The sequence below is a fragment of the Heterocephalus glaber genome, unplaced genomic scaffold (assembly GCF_053883595.1).
Source record: "Heterocephalus glaber isolate CG9 unplaced genomic scaffold, H.glaber_assembly_v1.0 deba00001662, whole genome shotgun sequence".
Classification (NCBI taxonomy): domain Eukaryota; kingdom Metazoa; phylum Chordata; class Mammalia; order Rodentia; family Bathyergidae; genus Heterocephalus; species Heterocephalus glaber.
The window spans coordinates 58,936-73,100 of record NW_028258403.1 but is presented as its reverse complement, the minus strand read 5'-3'; the positions used below and the strand labels follow the sequence as shown (position 1 = coordinate 73,100).

The window sequence follows — 14,165 nt, the reverse complement described above, 5'->3', positions numbered from 1 at the left end:
AACACTAACAGTGGTCCAGAATAAAAATGAACTGCACAAAATTTTCACTATGCTATGTGTTACCCTTTTCTTTCCTCCTTTTCCTTTGATGCCTGACATTTGTGCTTCTGATTCCAAAAATCTATGTACTTAAAATCCTGTGTCCAATATTAAGGGTTTTTTACATTTGCACTTAGAGACATAGACTGTCATTAACCTCCAAGCAGCTTATTGTATAAGATCGTGTCTCGTGAGAAAATTCTGAAAGAGAACTAACATATGATGAAACAATTCAGAGCTTGATAGTCTTTGGTAGTATATTTATCATAAACTTAATAGAATAATAGAATCTGAAGAAGTTAGGAGTATTTAAAAAAGAAAATATCCTTCAGGGTTAGGAAATAAGGTCACCTGGGTCATTTTCATTTTTGTTTTCTCTATATCTTAGGAAGCCATGAATATGTCAGAAGCCAACAGAGTGACTGAATTCATACTCCTGACTTTTCCCTGCTCCAGAGAGGTTCAGATCCTCCTCTTCCTGCTGTTCTGTGTGTCCTACATCCTGACACTGATGGGAAATGGAGCCATCCTGTGTGCAGTGAAGGTGGACCACAGGTTACATACCCCTATGTACCTCCTACTAGCCAACTTCTCATTCCTGGAGATCTGTTACATCAACACCACCGTTCCCAATATGCTAACAAACTTCCTTTCTGAGTCCAAAACCATCTCTTTTACAGCCTGCTTCCTCCAGTTCTACTTCTTTTTCTCCTTGGGCATTGCTGAGACTTTCCTACTCCCCCTCATGGCTTTTGACAGGTACTTAGCCATCTGCTGGCCTCTTCAGTATCCTACCATCATGAACAGTCGTCTCTGCATAAACTTGGTTGTCCTCTGCTGGGTGACAGCCTTCCTCTGTTATCCAGTCCCTATCTACTTTATCACACAACTCCCTTTTTGTGGCCCAAATATCATTGACCACTTTGTCTGTGACCCCGGTCCTCTTTTGGCCTTGTCCTGCATCCCTGCACCTGGAATTGAGCTTTCTTGTTCTTTACTGAGCTCATTTATTATTTTCATCACCTTCTTTTTCATCCTTGCATCCTACATGCTAGTTCTCAGAGCAGTGTTTCGTGTACCATCAGGAGCTGGCAGACGTAAAGCCTTCTCCACCTGTGGTTCCCACCTAGTTGTGGTGTCTCTGTTCTATGGAACCATCATGGTGATGTACATCAGCCCAAACTCTGGAAATCCAGCGGGGACACAGAAGATTGTAACCTTGATCTACTCCTCAGTGACTCCACTTGTAAACCCACTGATTTACAGTCTCCGGAACAAGGACATGAAGGCTGCCTTGAGAAAAATTCAGATGTGCACAAAAATTAGTCAAAATTAATAAGAACTCATGAAAGGATCATGTTTCTTTTTGTTTCTTTTCCTTCATTTTTCTCCCACTTAAATGTAAGTCTTTGTTCATTGGTTCTTAGAGACTTAGACTCCAAGCCTGCTAATTTCTGACTTTCAAGTACTGGACAAGAATGTCAGTTGGAGCAGACATTGCCTGCAAATTAGTATGTGATAGCTAATAATTTGAATTAATTGACTTGGATATCTCTTGTTTAGATTCTTCTCATACTCTGATCTCAAAAACCTGTTCAAGAGCCAGGGATTTAGCTCAGTGGTTCCGCCACCCCCCGGTACCAAACAAACAAGCAAACAAACAACCTGCTCAAATTTACCTGATGTCACTGATCTAATAATTGGCCTCATATTTTTTGAACTCTAGTAAGGTCAATCCATTCTGACAATTGGCTTTTCTGGACTAAAGATCTATTCCCTTCTCCTAGCAGAATAATAAAACATTCACATATTTTTTAACTAAGAAATAAGGAAAACTGTGCCTATCAGCATATCATAATTGAGTCAAAATTTTTATTTGACACTCAAATGGTTAATAACAATCTATGAGGTTGGGGATTTAGCTCAGTGGTTCCACCGCCTGCCTTGCAAGCACAAGGGCCAGTGTTCAATCCCCCATATACACACACACAAAAAAAATCTACATCACTATCTCAATTTGTCTGTTTCATAATTACTTGGGAAGTTTTTTTTTTTAAAAAAAGGACAGTTTCCCAGGTATTTCTCCAAATTGCCTAAGTCAAACACTTTACAGTCCACACTGGAAATATGCATTTCAATTTCACCCAGTTGAATCTGATTCACTTGCCCTGAACTAGTAGAGAGACTGATCTGATAGAGCATATTTCTGTATATATACAGCAATAGGAAAAAAACATAGAAAACTTTTATTAGTTGAAAGAAGAGAACGAAGTTACCATGAGCTCCATAAATGATGAAAACAGTCATGATGGTAGCAGTAGCAGTTTCCTTTCCTAACTCAACTTTCAAGTCCTCCATTCATAAAATAAGAAAAAGATTGTGTCTTCTTAACTTTTCCTACCTGTGCAAAATAATTTACACACCTGGAAATAGGTTTATGTTTCAAAAGAAGATTGGTATGTGGAACCATTACATTTTTAGATTGTAGAAGTACTGGTGGTCAATACAATGCATTAGAACTATGTACAATGCACAGTTTAGTATCAAAATCTTTCTACACTGTAGAGTTTTGCGAAACTGTTAATGACATCAAACACTAAGCACTTAATACACCATTTTTTTTCTGCTATCACATTAGGAACATCAATGGGCAGTCCATTTCAACTTGCAGCCTCCATCCATTTCTAGTAGGAAATTAATTTTCTATGTATACAATAAAGTTTTAATTGGCTGTTACACATTAATGATCCTTTAAAGGGAAGTAGAGGTGTGTAAGCTTATTTGTGTATAGCTGATTAATTTCGTTGAATTATGACAGTACATTTTGTGGAGGTTTTTAGGTCTAGAGCTAATGTTTGAGGGAAATTAAAATAACTTAAGTTTTGGTTAAATGGCCATAAGAGAGTGGACTTCAGGTATCTAAAAAGGAGAATGGGGAGGGGAAGAAGTAAACAGGACCAAGATGTGATATGTATATTATGTACCAGCGGCCCACAATGCATTTATTATTTATCACAAACATAGGCTAATAAAAATTGTTTAAAAAATAAAATACACAAAATTAATCATGGACATAAAACTATAAAACTTTCAGAAGAAAATATATGGGAATATTCTTGTGATATCTGGCTTATGTAAATATTTCTTAAAAGAACAAAGGTATTATTCACAAAAGAGCAAATTGAACTGCATCAAAGTTAAATATATTTTCCCTTGGTAAGGCTCTGTTAAGAAAAATACATCTGGGAGAGGGATTTAGCACATTGGTGCCACTGCCTGCCTCGCAAGCACAAGGTCCCAAGTTCAATCCCCGGTACCAAAAGAAAAAGAAAAAAGAAAAAAGAAAAATACAGCCACACGGGGAAAAAAATTATCCACAAAGCATATATTTGTTTAACAACTTGCATTCAAAATATATAAAGAATGCTTAAAAATAAAACAATGAGCCAGAAAGGAGGATAAACTTGAGTAATTTGTAGGAAAATGGATGCGCTTTGAGACTACAATGTTAAGTGAAGTAAATCAGACACACAAGCTTAAATATTGCATGGTTTCTTTTATATGAAAAACTCAGTATATAAACAAAGTACAAACAAAAGATAGACAAGAGGAAAAAAGAAAAAAAAAGTTATTGTATTCCAGCATGAACACTATATCTAAAAGTGTACCTTAATTTAGTATAAGTGTCTTTATGTGTTTGATAGGTATTTTAGGCCTATTAGTTTGGTTTCTGAATATATGATAATTAACTTTTCAAGAACTTTTAAGATAAATAAATGATTCTGATGCTGGCAAACTAAAAGAAGTGGGGTGGAGAGAAGAGAAAAAAATAATTGAGAGGTTTTATGTACATGTACCAACTCCCTACAATGAATGTCATCATCGTGTACTGCAAATATGTAAAATAAAACTTTTAAAATAAAAGATGAGAAAATAGCACCTTATAGATCTAGAGGTCTTACCATTCACTGTGATGTAATTCACAGTAGCCAAGAACGCAGTGTGTGTGTGTGTGTGTGTGTGTGTGTGTGTGTGTGTGTGTGTGCGGTTTGGATAGAGAATGTCCCCCAAAGGCCTCATGTACTCATGGGCAGGTCTTTGGAAAGTGACTGAATGATGGGGGCTGTATTGCTGTTAGGAGGTGGGGCCTGGTCAGAGGCATTTGTCCATGGGGGTTTGACCTGGGAAGTTAGGTCTCCTTTCCTGGTTCTTCTCCTTCCTTTCTGCCTCTTGGCTGCCTTGACGTCGTGCAGCTTTCCTCTACCCAGGCCTTTCGTCCATGTGGGATCTGTGTTTAAGCCCTCCGAGCATGGACTGTAACTTCTAAAATGTGAGCTAGGGCCAGGGATTTAGCTCAGTGGTTTTGCCCCCTGCTGCGCAAACTCAAGGACCCGAGTTCGATCCCCAGTACCAAAAAAATAAATAAAATGTGAGCCAAAGTAAATCTCTCTTTCTTTAAGTTGCTGGTGTTGGGTATTTTGTCCTAGCATTGAAGAAAGTGAATACATAATTCTTTTAAAAGATAGAATTCTTGCCATTTTCAATAACATGAATGGATTTGGAGAACACTGTACTAAGCGAAATAAACCAGATGCAGAATGAAAATTACTGCATTATCTCTTTTATATGTGGCATCCAAAAAAAGGTGGAATATGTGGAAAAAGAGAGTAGAATAGTAGTTAGGAAAGTTATAGGGATAGGAGTAAAGGGGAGATGTAGATAAAGGGATATAAGTTGTAGTAATGTAAGATGAATAAATCTGGAAATCTACTGTATAGGGTAAGTACTGTAGTTAATATTTTTGTAACTACTGGAAATTTTGTAAAAGAATAGATTTTAGTTGTTCTTGCCATAAAAAGTGTATAAGATGTGTTATTTGGCTTAACTGTAGCAATAATAGTAATTTAAATATATATGCATATCAAAATATCATGCTGTATAGCATAAATCTATACAACAACTAAAGAAAAATGGTCCAATTAAAAATGGGCAGATTTGAGCAGACATTCGACAGAAGATATATGGATGACAAGTCAGCAAATAAAAACATGTTCAAAATCATTGATCGATAAATACAAATTTAAAACTCGATGAAATACCACTGCAAATGTGATAGAAAGACCAAAATTAAAAAGGCTGATTATACAAATGCTGATGATGTAAAGGGATTGAAGCTCTCATACCCTGCTTGTGTAGATATAAAATAGTACATTTGGAAGACAGCTTGGAAGTTTCTTGAAAAGCTAAGTATGCATTTACCAATTTTCACCTCTAGCTGTTTACTTAAGATATCCCACACAAAGCTTGGAGACAAATGTTCCTAGCAGGTATGTTTACAATAACCCCAAACTAGGAACTAAACAATACAAACATCCACCAACAAGTGAATGGATGAACAAGTTTGCTTATACAATGGAATATTTTTCAGTAAGAAAAAGGAGGGAAATATTGATAGCTGCAATAATCTGAACGAATTTCAAAATAATTATGCTGCATAAAAGAAGCCAGAATATTTTAAAAATGAGTACATAGTGGTGAAATTCTAATTACATATTCTTATGACTTTAAAAATGTAAATGTCACATGATTGCAAATATTTATGGGATAAAGTACAGTATTTTAATATATGTATATATTGTGTTGCAATACATATCTCTCTGTTGCAAATGTTCAAAATCTCTGTTAGCTATTTTGAAATATTCAAATAATTATGATTAACCATAATTATCCTATTATGCTAATAACCATTAAAAGTTATCCTTCCTATCCAACTGCACCACTGGTCCTGTTAATCTTCTTTCCATCTCTTCTTACCCCACACATATCCTTCACAACCTCTGAGAATTGCTATCCTACTTTGTTTTACCTATGGGATCAAATTTTTTGGCTTCTGTGCCTGACTTATTTCACCTAAGCCCTGGAAAATGCAAACTCATCTGCAGTGAGAGGAAGAGCAGAGTTCCCCTAAGAAGTCTCCTAGAGGAGGAGAAAGAGAAAGGATTTACAAAAGCCTTGGGGAAACTTTGGGGATGAGGACTATGTTTCCTGTCTTGATTATGGGGATGGTTTCATAGTGCTTATGAGTCAAAATGAATCAAATTACACATTTTAAGTGTATACAGTTTATTGCATGTCGATTACACAGCCACAAAAATTCTTCTAAACACATATTCTCAGATCGAACTTAGAGATGAGGAAAAGATAAAAGAAATACAAAAAATAGAGAGGGAAGAAGAAGAAAAGAGGTAAAGAGGAGTACAGATATCTCTGAATATTATTAGTTAATCAATCACACTTACTTTTCTTGCCCATTTTCTCCACAGGGCTTGGCCCTCTCCTTGCGTGTCATTCACACTATATGTTTGCAATGAATTGAATCCTTGTGTTCTCCCCAAATTTATATGTTAAAACCTTAACTCCCAAGGTTTTGGCTATTAGGAAGAGGAGCGCTTGGAAGGTGAGTAGGCCAGGATGGCTGAGCACCCCTGAATGATATTAGTGCCCTCATGAAAGAGGCCTGAGATCCCTAGCACAAAAAAAGAGGCCCAAGGAATCCCTCACACTTCCACCACGTGTGTGCAGACATAGGGAGCTGGCACCACTTATGAACCAGAAACTTGGTCCTCATTAGACCCTGAATCTCCTGGAAGTTTGATCTTAGATTTCCAAACCGCCAGAACTGTGAGAAATAAATTTCTATTGTTTAAAATTTAACCATTTTATGGTGTTTAGTAATAGTGGCCCAAACCACAAAGATAGTGCTCCTTTACATTTTCTAGATGGCAAAATTGCCTCAGAGCACATTACTTAAATGTCCACTGTGTGCTAGAGTGGCTTTGTTTTACCAAACTTAAAAGACATGTGGCAGGCAACTGGGAAGTGGGGCAGAAAAGTGAACAAGGCTGCACTGCAGAGTGTCAGACTTGCCAGTCTGGGGACTGTGAAGTACTTTGAGATATAAATTGTCTCCACATGAGAAAGTGAACTCATGGCTTTTAGGTGAAAACTTCTGCCCCAATAGGGAGAATGGAAAGATGGGAGATCAGTCGTATTAGAAGATCTTCCTCTTTGCTGGGTGTGAGTAAACTCAGAGCCAACTCCTATTTACCTCTGTTCAGAGAGCAGTTGCAAAAGGACTGCCTTGTTACTGCAGAAAGCCTTGTTACAGTAGGAACATCCTGGAGCCTGGAAGCTGTCCCCAGATAGAACTGTCTTCTTAGAGATCTCAGAATAAAGTCTCATGGGAAAACTCTTTGCATCAAAGCCACCTTAAGTTTGTTAATGCATTTAGTCCAAGGCCACAGGAACAACTGTAGATTAAAAAGTTATATTGATTACTCTTTATAACAAGGAATAATGTACACTTTGGGGAACTGCTGAAATGTCCCTGTAAGATGATGTTTAAAAGAACCAATGAAAGGATTTGTGTTTTGGTTAGGTGATTTAGGGGGAGTCTAAGGAAATGGCTGTTGGGTCCAATTGGATGTTATCTGAAAGACTACTTCGACAACTAGGTGTCTTAAAAATCTCACTTATAGAGAGAACCGATAAGAAGGAAAGTAAAATAATAATTGGCCTCCAGAAAGTATCAGTCACTCGTTTTAGTCAAGATAAAAGAATGTTTGGTAATTTAGGGTAGGGGTAGCCCTGAAATATTGTTCTTGCCTGTTTTTAGGAAAAATTGTGAAATAGATTTGTTTTATTTCATTTTATCATGATCTCTGAGCTTGTATGAGGTTATATTCTGTGAGGTCAGGTCAACAAGAGAATAGTCCAACCTAGCTGTGTCAGACCAGCTTGAGTAACTGAGGCCCCTCAGTGAATGTCAGATATGTTAGGGACATTTAAGGCTGCTTTTACTTCCCTCAGGCTTACAGGATTATTCATTGGCCACACTTAAAGGAGTTAGGGATAGTATTACTGGTTGGCTGACTAATTAATCAATCAATTAGCTTTTTATTAATATTTCATTCCACCTATGACAAGTTTGAACATGCAAAGGGTATTGCATCAACTTTCACAGAAAAACAAACAAACAAACAAGAATTAAAGCATTCCCCCAGGGAAAATGATAATAAGCACAGAATGTCTCTTGACAGTGTGCTCCTTTTAGAAGCAACAAATGGATCCTCAAGGATCAGGAGAAATAGGGTAACTTGCTTCCTGTCAGGCTTTGCTTATAACCCCTCCGTCCTTCAGCAAACAAACTCAAGGATCCTTGTCATAACTGCCACCTTTCTCTTCACTCTGGTTCTGCCACAAAGATTATCACTGCTAAGAAAATTCAAAGGAAGCTCCTGAAATCTTCAGTTTGGGATTCCCTTTTCTGATACAGGTAGTAAGGCAATATAGTGTTCAGAAGGACAAAAAAATATAATTGCAGAAGGTAATTCTGTGTTAGGATGCCTCTACCCCCAGCTCTCTTTGAATTTACTACATTCATACACAGAACACAATATTTCCTAAACTCTTACTGGTCAGGAACTGGTAAACATACTGCTAGAGCCCTTTAAAAACATATTATTATGTGCATTTTATAACTAGGACAGTATTAATTTACTATGATTGATAAAGAAAGCTCTTATCTAAACTCGGGAACATTTGTTAGACACAGCTACCTACACTTGTCCCAATCTGAACAATTATACATGAGTCTTTCTTTTTTAAAGTATTTTCTGGAGACAGATTACCCAGTGCTGCAGATGGGCTAGTCCTTTCACAAAAGAAAAAAAAAAGTGCAAGGAGGCTAGAGGAGGAAACTGTGCTGTCTTGAGGTATCTCGGACTGACTGTAGAGAGTGGGCTAACAAAGTTGAGCACTACAAAGATTTCTACTACGTCAAATTCTGAAGGAAAATTAAAATTTGAGGAAATGTTTTCCTTTCAAACTGTGTTTTGACACAACTTGCCTTATTCAGACACAGTCTCTGTCAACTTTTCTGGAGTTTACTAACAACTAAATAAATCCCCCAAAAGGCAGTTGTGTTGTTAGTTAACAGTGTGAGGAGCCTGGTGCCATAACCACAGAACACTTTACCTGTGTTCACAACCGCCAAAGCAGGGCGAATTGGCTAGACCTTTCGTTTTGTTTGGTTTGGCTTTTTTTGTTTGGTTGGTTTTTAAAATTTCATTGTTTGGGATGGAATACAGGGCTACATCCACAGCCTTAGAATTTTTCATTTAGGTTTGGTTTGGATTTTGACAGCTCCACCTGAGACTTTTGGCACAACATAGTTTCTTCGGCAGAGAAGGGAGAAGTAATAAAAGGTAAGTAAGAGTGAGGTCTGCTTAAATATGTTAGGTTTGACATAAAATGGTGTTGGCACACTTATAATTGTTTTCACATATTTCCTACTCTTTAAAACAGCTCGGTAAGACTTACACATACAGAATTTTCAGAGGGGGAATGGTTTTACTCAAAGGTCAAACATGATTTATTTTTCAGTTGTTATTTTTTTAAAGTAATTTGCTACTGCTGCTGCTGCCACCACCGCTGCTGCTGTTGAGTAGAAAATGAGGTATAAAAGGGCAAAAAGGGCTGTGTTAGGATCCCACTGCAGAAAATTGGTGGTGAAGTGTAATGATTTGAACTTAGAGCATGACAGTGGAGAAAAATAGAAATACATGAGTTATATGTTAGAAATAGAAGCAGCCAATCTTACTGATGAGTTAGATCTGGGAGATAAGAAAGGAAATAGCTGCACAAGCGCAAGGACCTGAGTTCGATCCCCGGTACCAAAAGAAAAAAGGAAATAAATGTAACATTAAAACAGAGTAGAGGAGGGGAGTTCTTGAATAGTCACAAAACCATTCATTGTTAAATATAATTTGAAATGATAAGCAAAATGATTATCTCAGAAGGCAACCTTTTAGAAATACCCTGCCCTACATCTTGATTTAAAATGCCCAATCATACTTAGTAACACATTATTTTGATTTACAAAGAGCTGATTGACTTTTAACTGAGTTAGTACTAAACTTGTAGACCTAAAAAGGATTTAAATTTATGTAATTTAAGATCTACAAGCCATATTCACATATTAGAGTAAACTTTCCTTAGTCACTCCTTCCATTCTTTTAGCAGGTATGCACTCTTATGGCTCCAACATTCATTAACAGCCACGTTCAAAGAAAAGAACTTTTGATTAAATAGTTTCTTCAGATGTGACCATGTTAACATCTTCATTCTTAAAGAAAATAACCTAAGGCAAAATATATTAGATATGTCCTGGGGATTTAGCTCAGTGGTGCCGGCACCTGCGTGGCAAGCATAGGGTCCTGAGTTCAATCCCCTGTACCAGAAAAAAATTTTATATATATATTAGATTTGTGTTCATCTAATTTAAATTTACCTTCCAAAAAGATGAACATGAGGTAGCTGACACTCTCAATCCCTAATCATATGTCCTTAAAATTTAAATTCAAAAGTCATTTAGAAAATGTAAATTAATGACACAAAGACCAGAATTTGTCCTTTCTATGGCTAAAGTCCTGAAAGAACTGAGACAATATAAATTAAGGCACAGATTAGCAGGATCTCAAAAAATTTTATCAGCTACTTGAGTCTTCCTGTCAGAGAAGTCAAATAGACTCTAGAACTAGATCAAGGTCAGAGAGAAAAGTTATTGCACACATTTTATAAGTTTCAAAATATTTATCAGTTTGCTAATCCCCTTCCAAAAAATGCACTGTAATCAACAGGTTCTCCCCTTACATCATCTGCCAATTATCCAGAAAATTCTTATGGCTTAATATTTCAACTAGATTATTGTCAGACTCCTCAAATACTCAAATAACTATGTTAACTTTCAAAAATAACTTTTGATTGAATAAAATTGTATTCCAGATGATGAAAAATTAATATTTTTCATGTTTCTTATGCGTGTTCTATTTATAAAGGGTTATAATAATGAAGCCCAAAATATGAAAGCAAGATTATTTAACAAAGATTATTGGGGTTTTTTTAATTCATGAAAACATAAAACCATTATACAGAAGTATAACTATCCATAGTTACTGTACTTTAAGAGAGGTGCTCTGTCAATAACGACAGGTTCTATAGTTTATATAACTGGATAGGAACCAATGAACTTTGTGGGTTTGCATTCCCATCACAGACAATTAAAGATCTATTTCAACAAGCCCCAATTAATGCTGATTCTACTATTGATGGCTAGAAAACTACTTTAACAGAAAGTAAATGTAGTTGTTTCTTATAATTAAATTACATGTTTTACTCACAAAATTGGGAGATTAAATTATCAAATGACATGTTAACTATCTCAAAAGAAAAGAGATTCCAAATATCTGTCCTAAGAGTTCCCTTTCCACACAATATAAGTCAACTTCACCTTCAAATACTTGTGTCAGTGTGAGATCTCTCTCTCTCTCTCTCTTGCATTTATTCATTCATTTTATAAATAGTTATTAGAAGTTTTCAAGGTGTGAAATATTAAACTCATCTTCAATCATAAACTAACTTCTCAGGCAAACTGAATCCTCCTGAGTGAGCCACTTCAAAGAATTCTTTCTTTGTAGAGGCAATTAGCAAAAGCAAGGTGCAGTAAAGAAATGGTTTAAATCATTGAGCTGACTATTGGTTCATCTAGTTGGATAATGAATTTCCCAAAATGGCTGTAAATTAGATCCTTCAATAAAATGTTCTCATAAACCAGATCTGGGGACAGTTTTTTATTACTTCTAGAATATACTTTAGAGAATGAAACAGACTTGTTGGCACCACATACTCAGGCAAAAAAAAGTGCTCCCATGAAAAGAACTACCCAAAAGGAAAAAAGTTATTTGAAATGCCATCTACATATTATTCCCTAGGCCGTGGTGAAGTCCTTAATATTAGAGTTTGCCAGTGATATTCAGAACACTCATATACTGCCAATCAAAGTGAAAAGTAGTGCAGTAATGAAGGAAAACTCTTGAGCTTAATCTGCTAAAGTTGAAGATACACACTCTCCACACGTATGAATGTACAGTGAACCAGAAGAGATTCAGTACATGATCCCAGTAATGTTACTTCTAATAACCCCAAACTGAAAATAAATCAAGGTATTCACCTTCAGTATGGTGGTTAAATAAGTGATTTATTTGTATAATGCAATGGTATAAAGCAGTAATAATGGACCAGCCCCAGATACATTGGATAACCCAAATCTCACACAAAGTTCCTAGTACTATTAAAAAAAGAAATCACCCAAAAGTCCAGCCATTTATGCAAAGTACAAACACAGAAAAGACCAATTAAAAATTTATAATTACATATTTATTAAATCATAAAGAAAAATAAAGAAGTGAATACTGTAAGGAAAGAAGAGTGTTACAACTGTAAGGCAGCAGCACAGGGAGAGTGACTGGTGTAGAGCAAGAGAGCAGAGTCTAGGGTATGAGTGACACACTATTTCTTGACCCCAGTAGTAGTTACACTACTACTTTCTTTAAAGTATTTTAGTAAACTATATATTGATAAATAATGCACATTTCCATACACTTCACAGTAAGGGCATTTCTGCATGTATCCATCGATACTCACTGAATTTAAGGGCTTTTAAAGATTAACAACTATTGTTTAACAGGACAATGTTTCAGGACTAGACTGAAATAGTGACCATTAATATATAAATGTTTACTGAATTACTCAGGTTAGCTTAAGGACATATCTGGGTTTGAATTTGTCTTTTAACTATCATTTGTTAATTGCTGGTACATGTTTCCCCTTTGGTTATCAGTGCGATTGCAATACATAATAAATATGTTCATCATGGGAAATTGGAACATACACATATTGCATCTTGATCTTTTTTACTTTCGCTTTCCTTTTTCAGCTCATCGACAAATGAAAACTTTCCATGCCCCCAGCAACTCCAACACTGTCACAGGCTTCATCCTCGTGGGCTTCCCCTGCCCCAGGGAGGGGCAGATCCTCCTCTTTGTGCTCTTCTCTGCTGTCTACCTCCTCACCCTCATGGGAAATGCTTCCATCATCTGTGCTGTGTGCTGGGATCTGAGACTGCACACACCCATGTACATCCTGCTGGCCAACTTCTCCTTCCTGGAGATCTGGTATGTCACCTCTACAGTCCCCAACATGTTGGCCAACTTCCTCTCTGACACCAAGGTCATCTCCTTCTCTGGGTGCTTTCTCCAGTTCTATTTCTTCTTCTCCTTGGGTTCCACCGAATGCTTTTTCCTGGCAATTATGGCCTTTGATCGGTACCTTGCCATTTGCAGGCCTCTGCACTATCCATCCATTATGACCAGATGCCTCTGCACCAATCTTGTGTTAGGCTGCTGGACACTTGGTTTCCTCTGGTTCCCAGTCCCAATCATCATCATTTCCCAGATGTCCTTCTGTGGATCCAGGATTATTGACCACTTCCTGTGTGACCCAGGTCCTCTGTTGGCCCTCACCTGTACCAGAGAGCCTGTAGTAGAGTTGACTAGCTCTACCTTAAGTTCTCTACTTTTATTTATTCCCTTTGTCTTCATCATGTGTTCCTATGCTCTGGTTCTCAGAGCTGTGTTGAGAGTTCCTTCAGCAGCAGGGCGAAGAAAGGCCTTCTCTACCTGTGGGTCCCACCTGGCTGTAGTTTCTCTTTTCTATGGCTCAGTGATGGTTATGTATGTGAGCCCAACATCTGAGCATGAAGCTGGAATGCAGAAGATTGTGACTCTATTTTATTCTGTAGTTATTCCACTCATTAATCCTGTTATATATAGTCTGAGAAACAAAGACATGAAATATGCAATGAAGAAATTACTGAGAAAATAAAAATGAGACATCTTAAAAGATTTCAAAAGACAGAATCTATTTTTAGCTTCTTGATAAAAAAGAATGATACCACTCAGAAAATTGGCCATTTTTTATTTCCCAGAATTTGTAGAGCTATAAAGGACTTCAAAGAAGTACTCCATCTCCCTATTTTTACCAAGGATAGAGCTATCAATTGAAAAAAATGAGTTGAATTTACAGGGAAAATATAATGAAAAACCAATCTTCTACCAAAAAAGAAAACTTCTCCACAAAGGTAGAAGAAAAAGAAATCAGTTCTGTTATTATTAGACCAGAATGCAGTGTTCATGATAGACAATTCATTAAGTGATTGCAAGAACAGA

At 36.7% G+C, this 14,165-nt stretch overlaps 2 protein-coding genes across 2 annotated transcripts; both read left to right on the top strand.

The window, feature by feature from the left end:
- Positions 1-433: 433 nt before the first annotated feature.
- On the top strand, positions 434-1,375 carry LOC101720753 (olfactory receptor 11H6). The gene has a single exon (XM_013065675.1). It carries the CDS (start codon positions 434-436, stop codon positions 1,373-1,375), a length of 942 nt encoding a protein of 313 aa, XP_012921129.1.
- Positions 1,376-12,569: 11,194 nt separating this feature from the next.
- LOC101720391 (olfactory receptor 11G2) lies at positions 12,570-13,821 on the top strand. Its single transcript, XM_004865078.2, has 2 exons — positions 12,570-12,600; positions 12,872-13,821. Exon 2 carries the CDS (start codon positions 12,886-12,888, stop codon positions 13,819-13,821), a length of 936 nt encoding a protein of 311 aa, XP_004865135.1. The 5' UTR covers positions 12,570-12,600; positions 12,872-12,885.
- The last annotated feature ends 344 nt before the right edge of the window (positions 13,822-14,165 follow it).

Coding starts and splice junctions, on each gene's coding strand:
- LOC101720391 (XM_004865078.2), top strand. CDS start 12,886: ATGAAAACTTTCCATGCCCCCAGCAACTCCAACACTGTCACAGGCTTC.
- LOC101720753 (XM_013065675.1), top strand. CDS start 434: ATGAATATGTCAGAAGCCAACAGAGTGACTGAATTCATACTCCTGACT.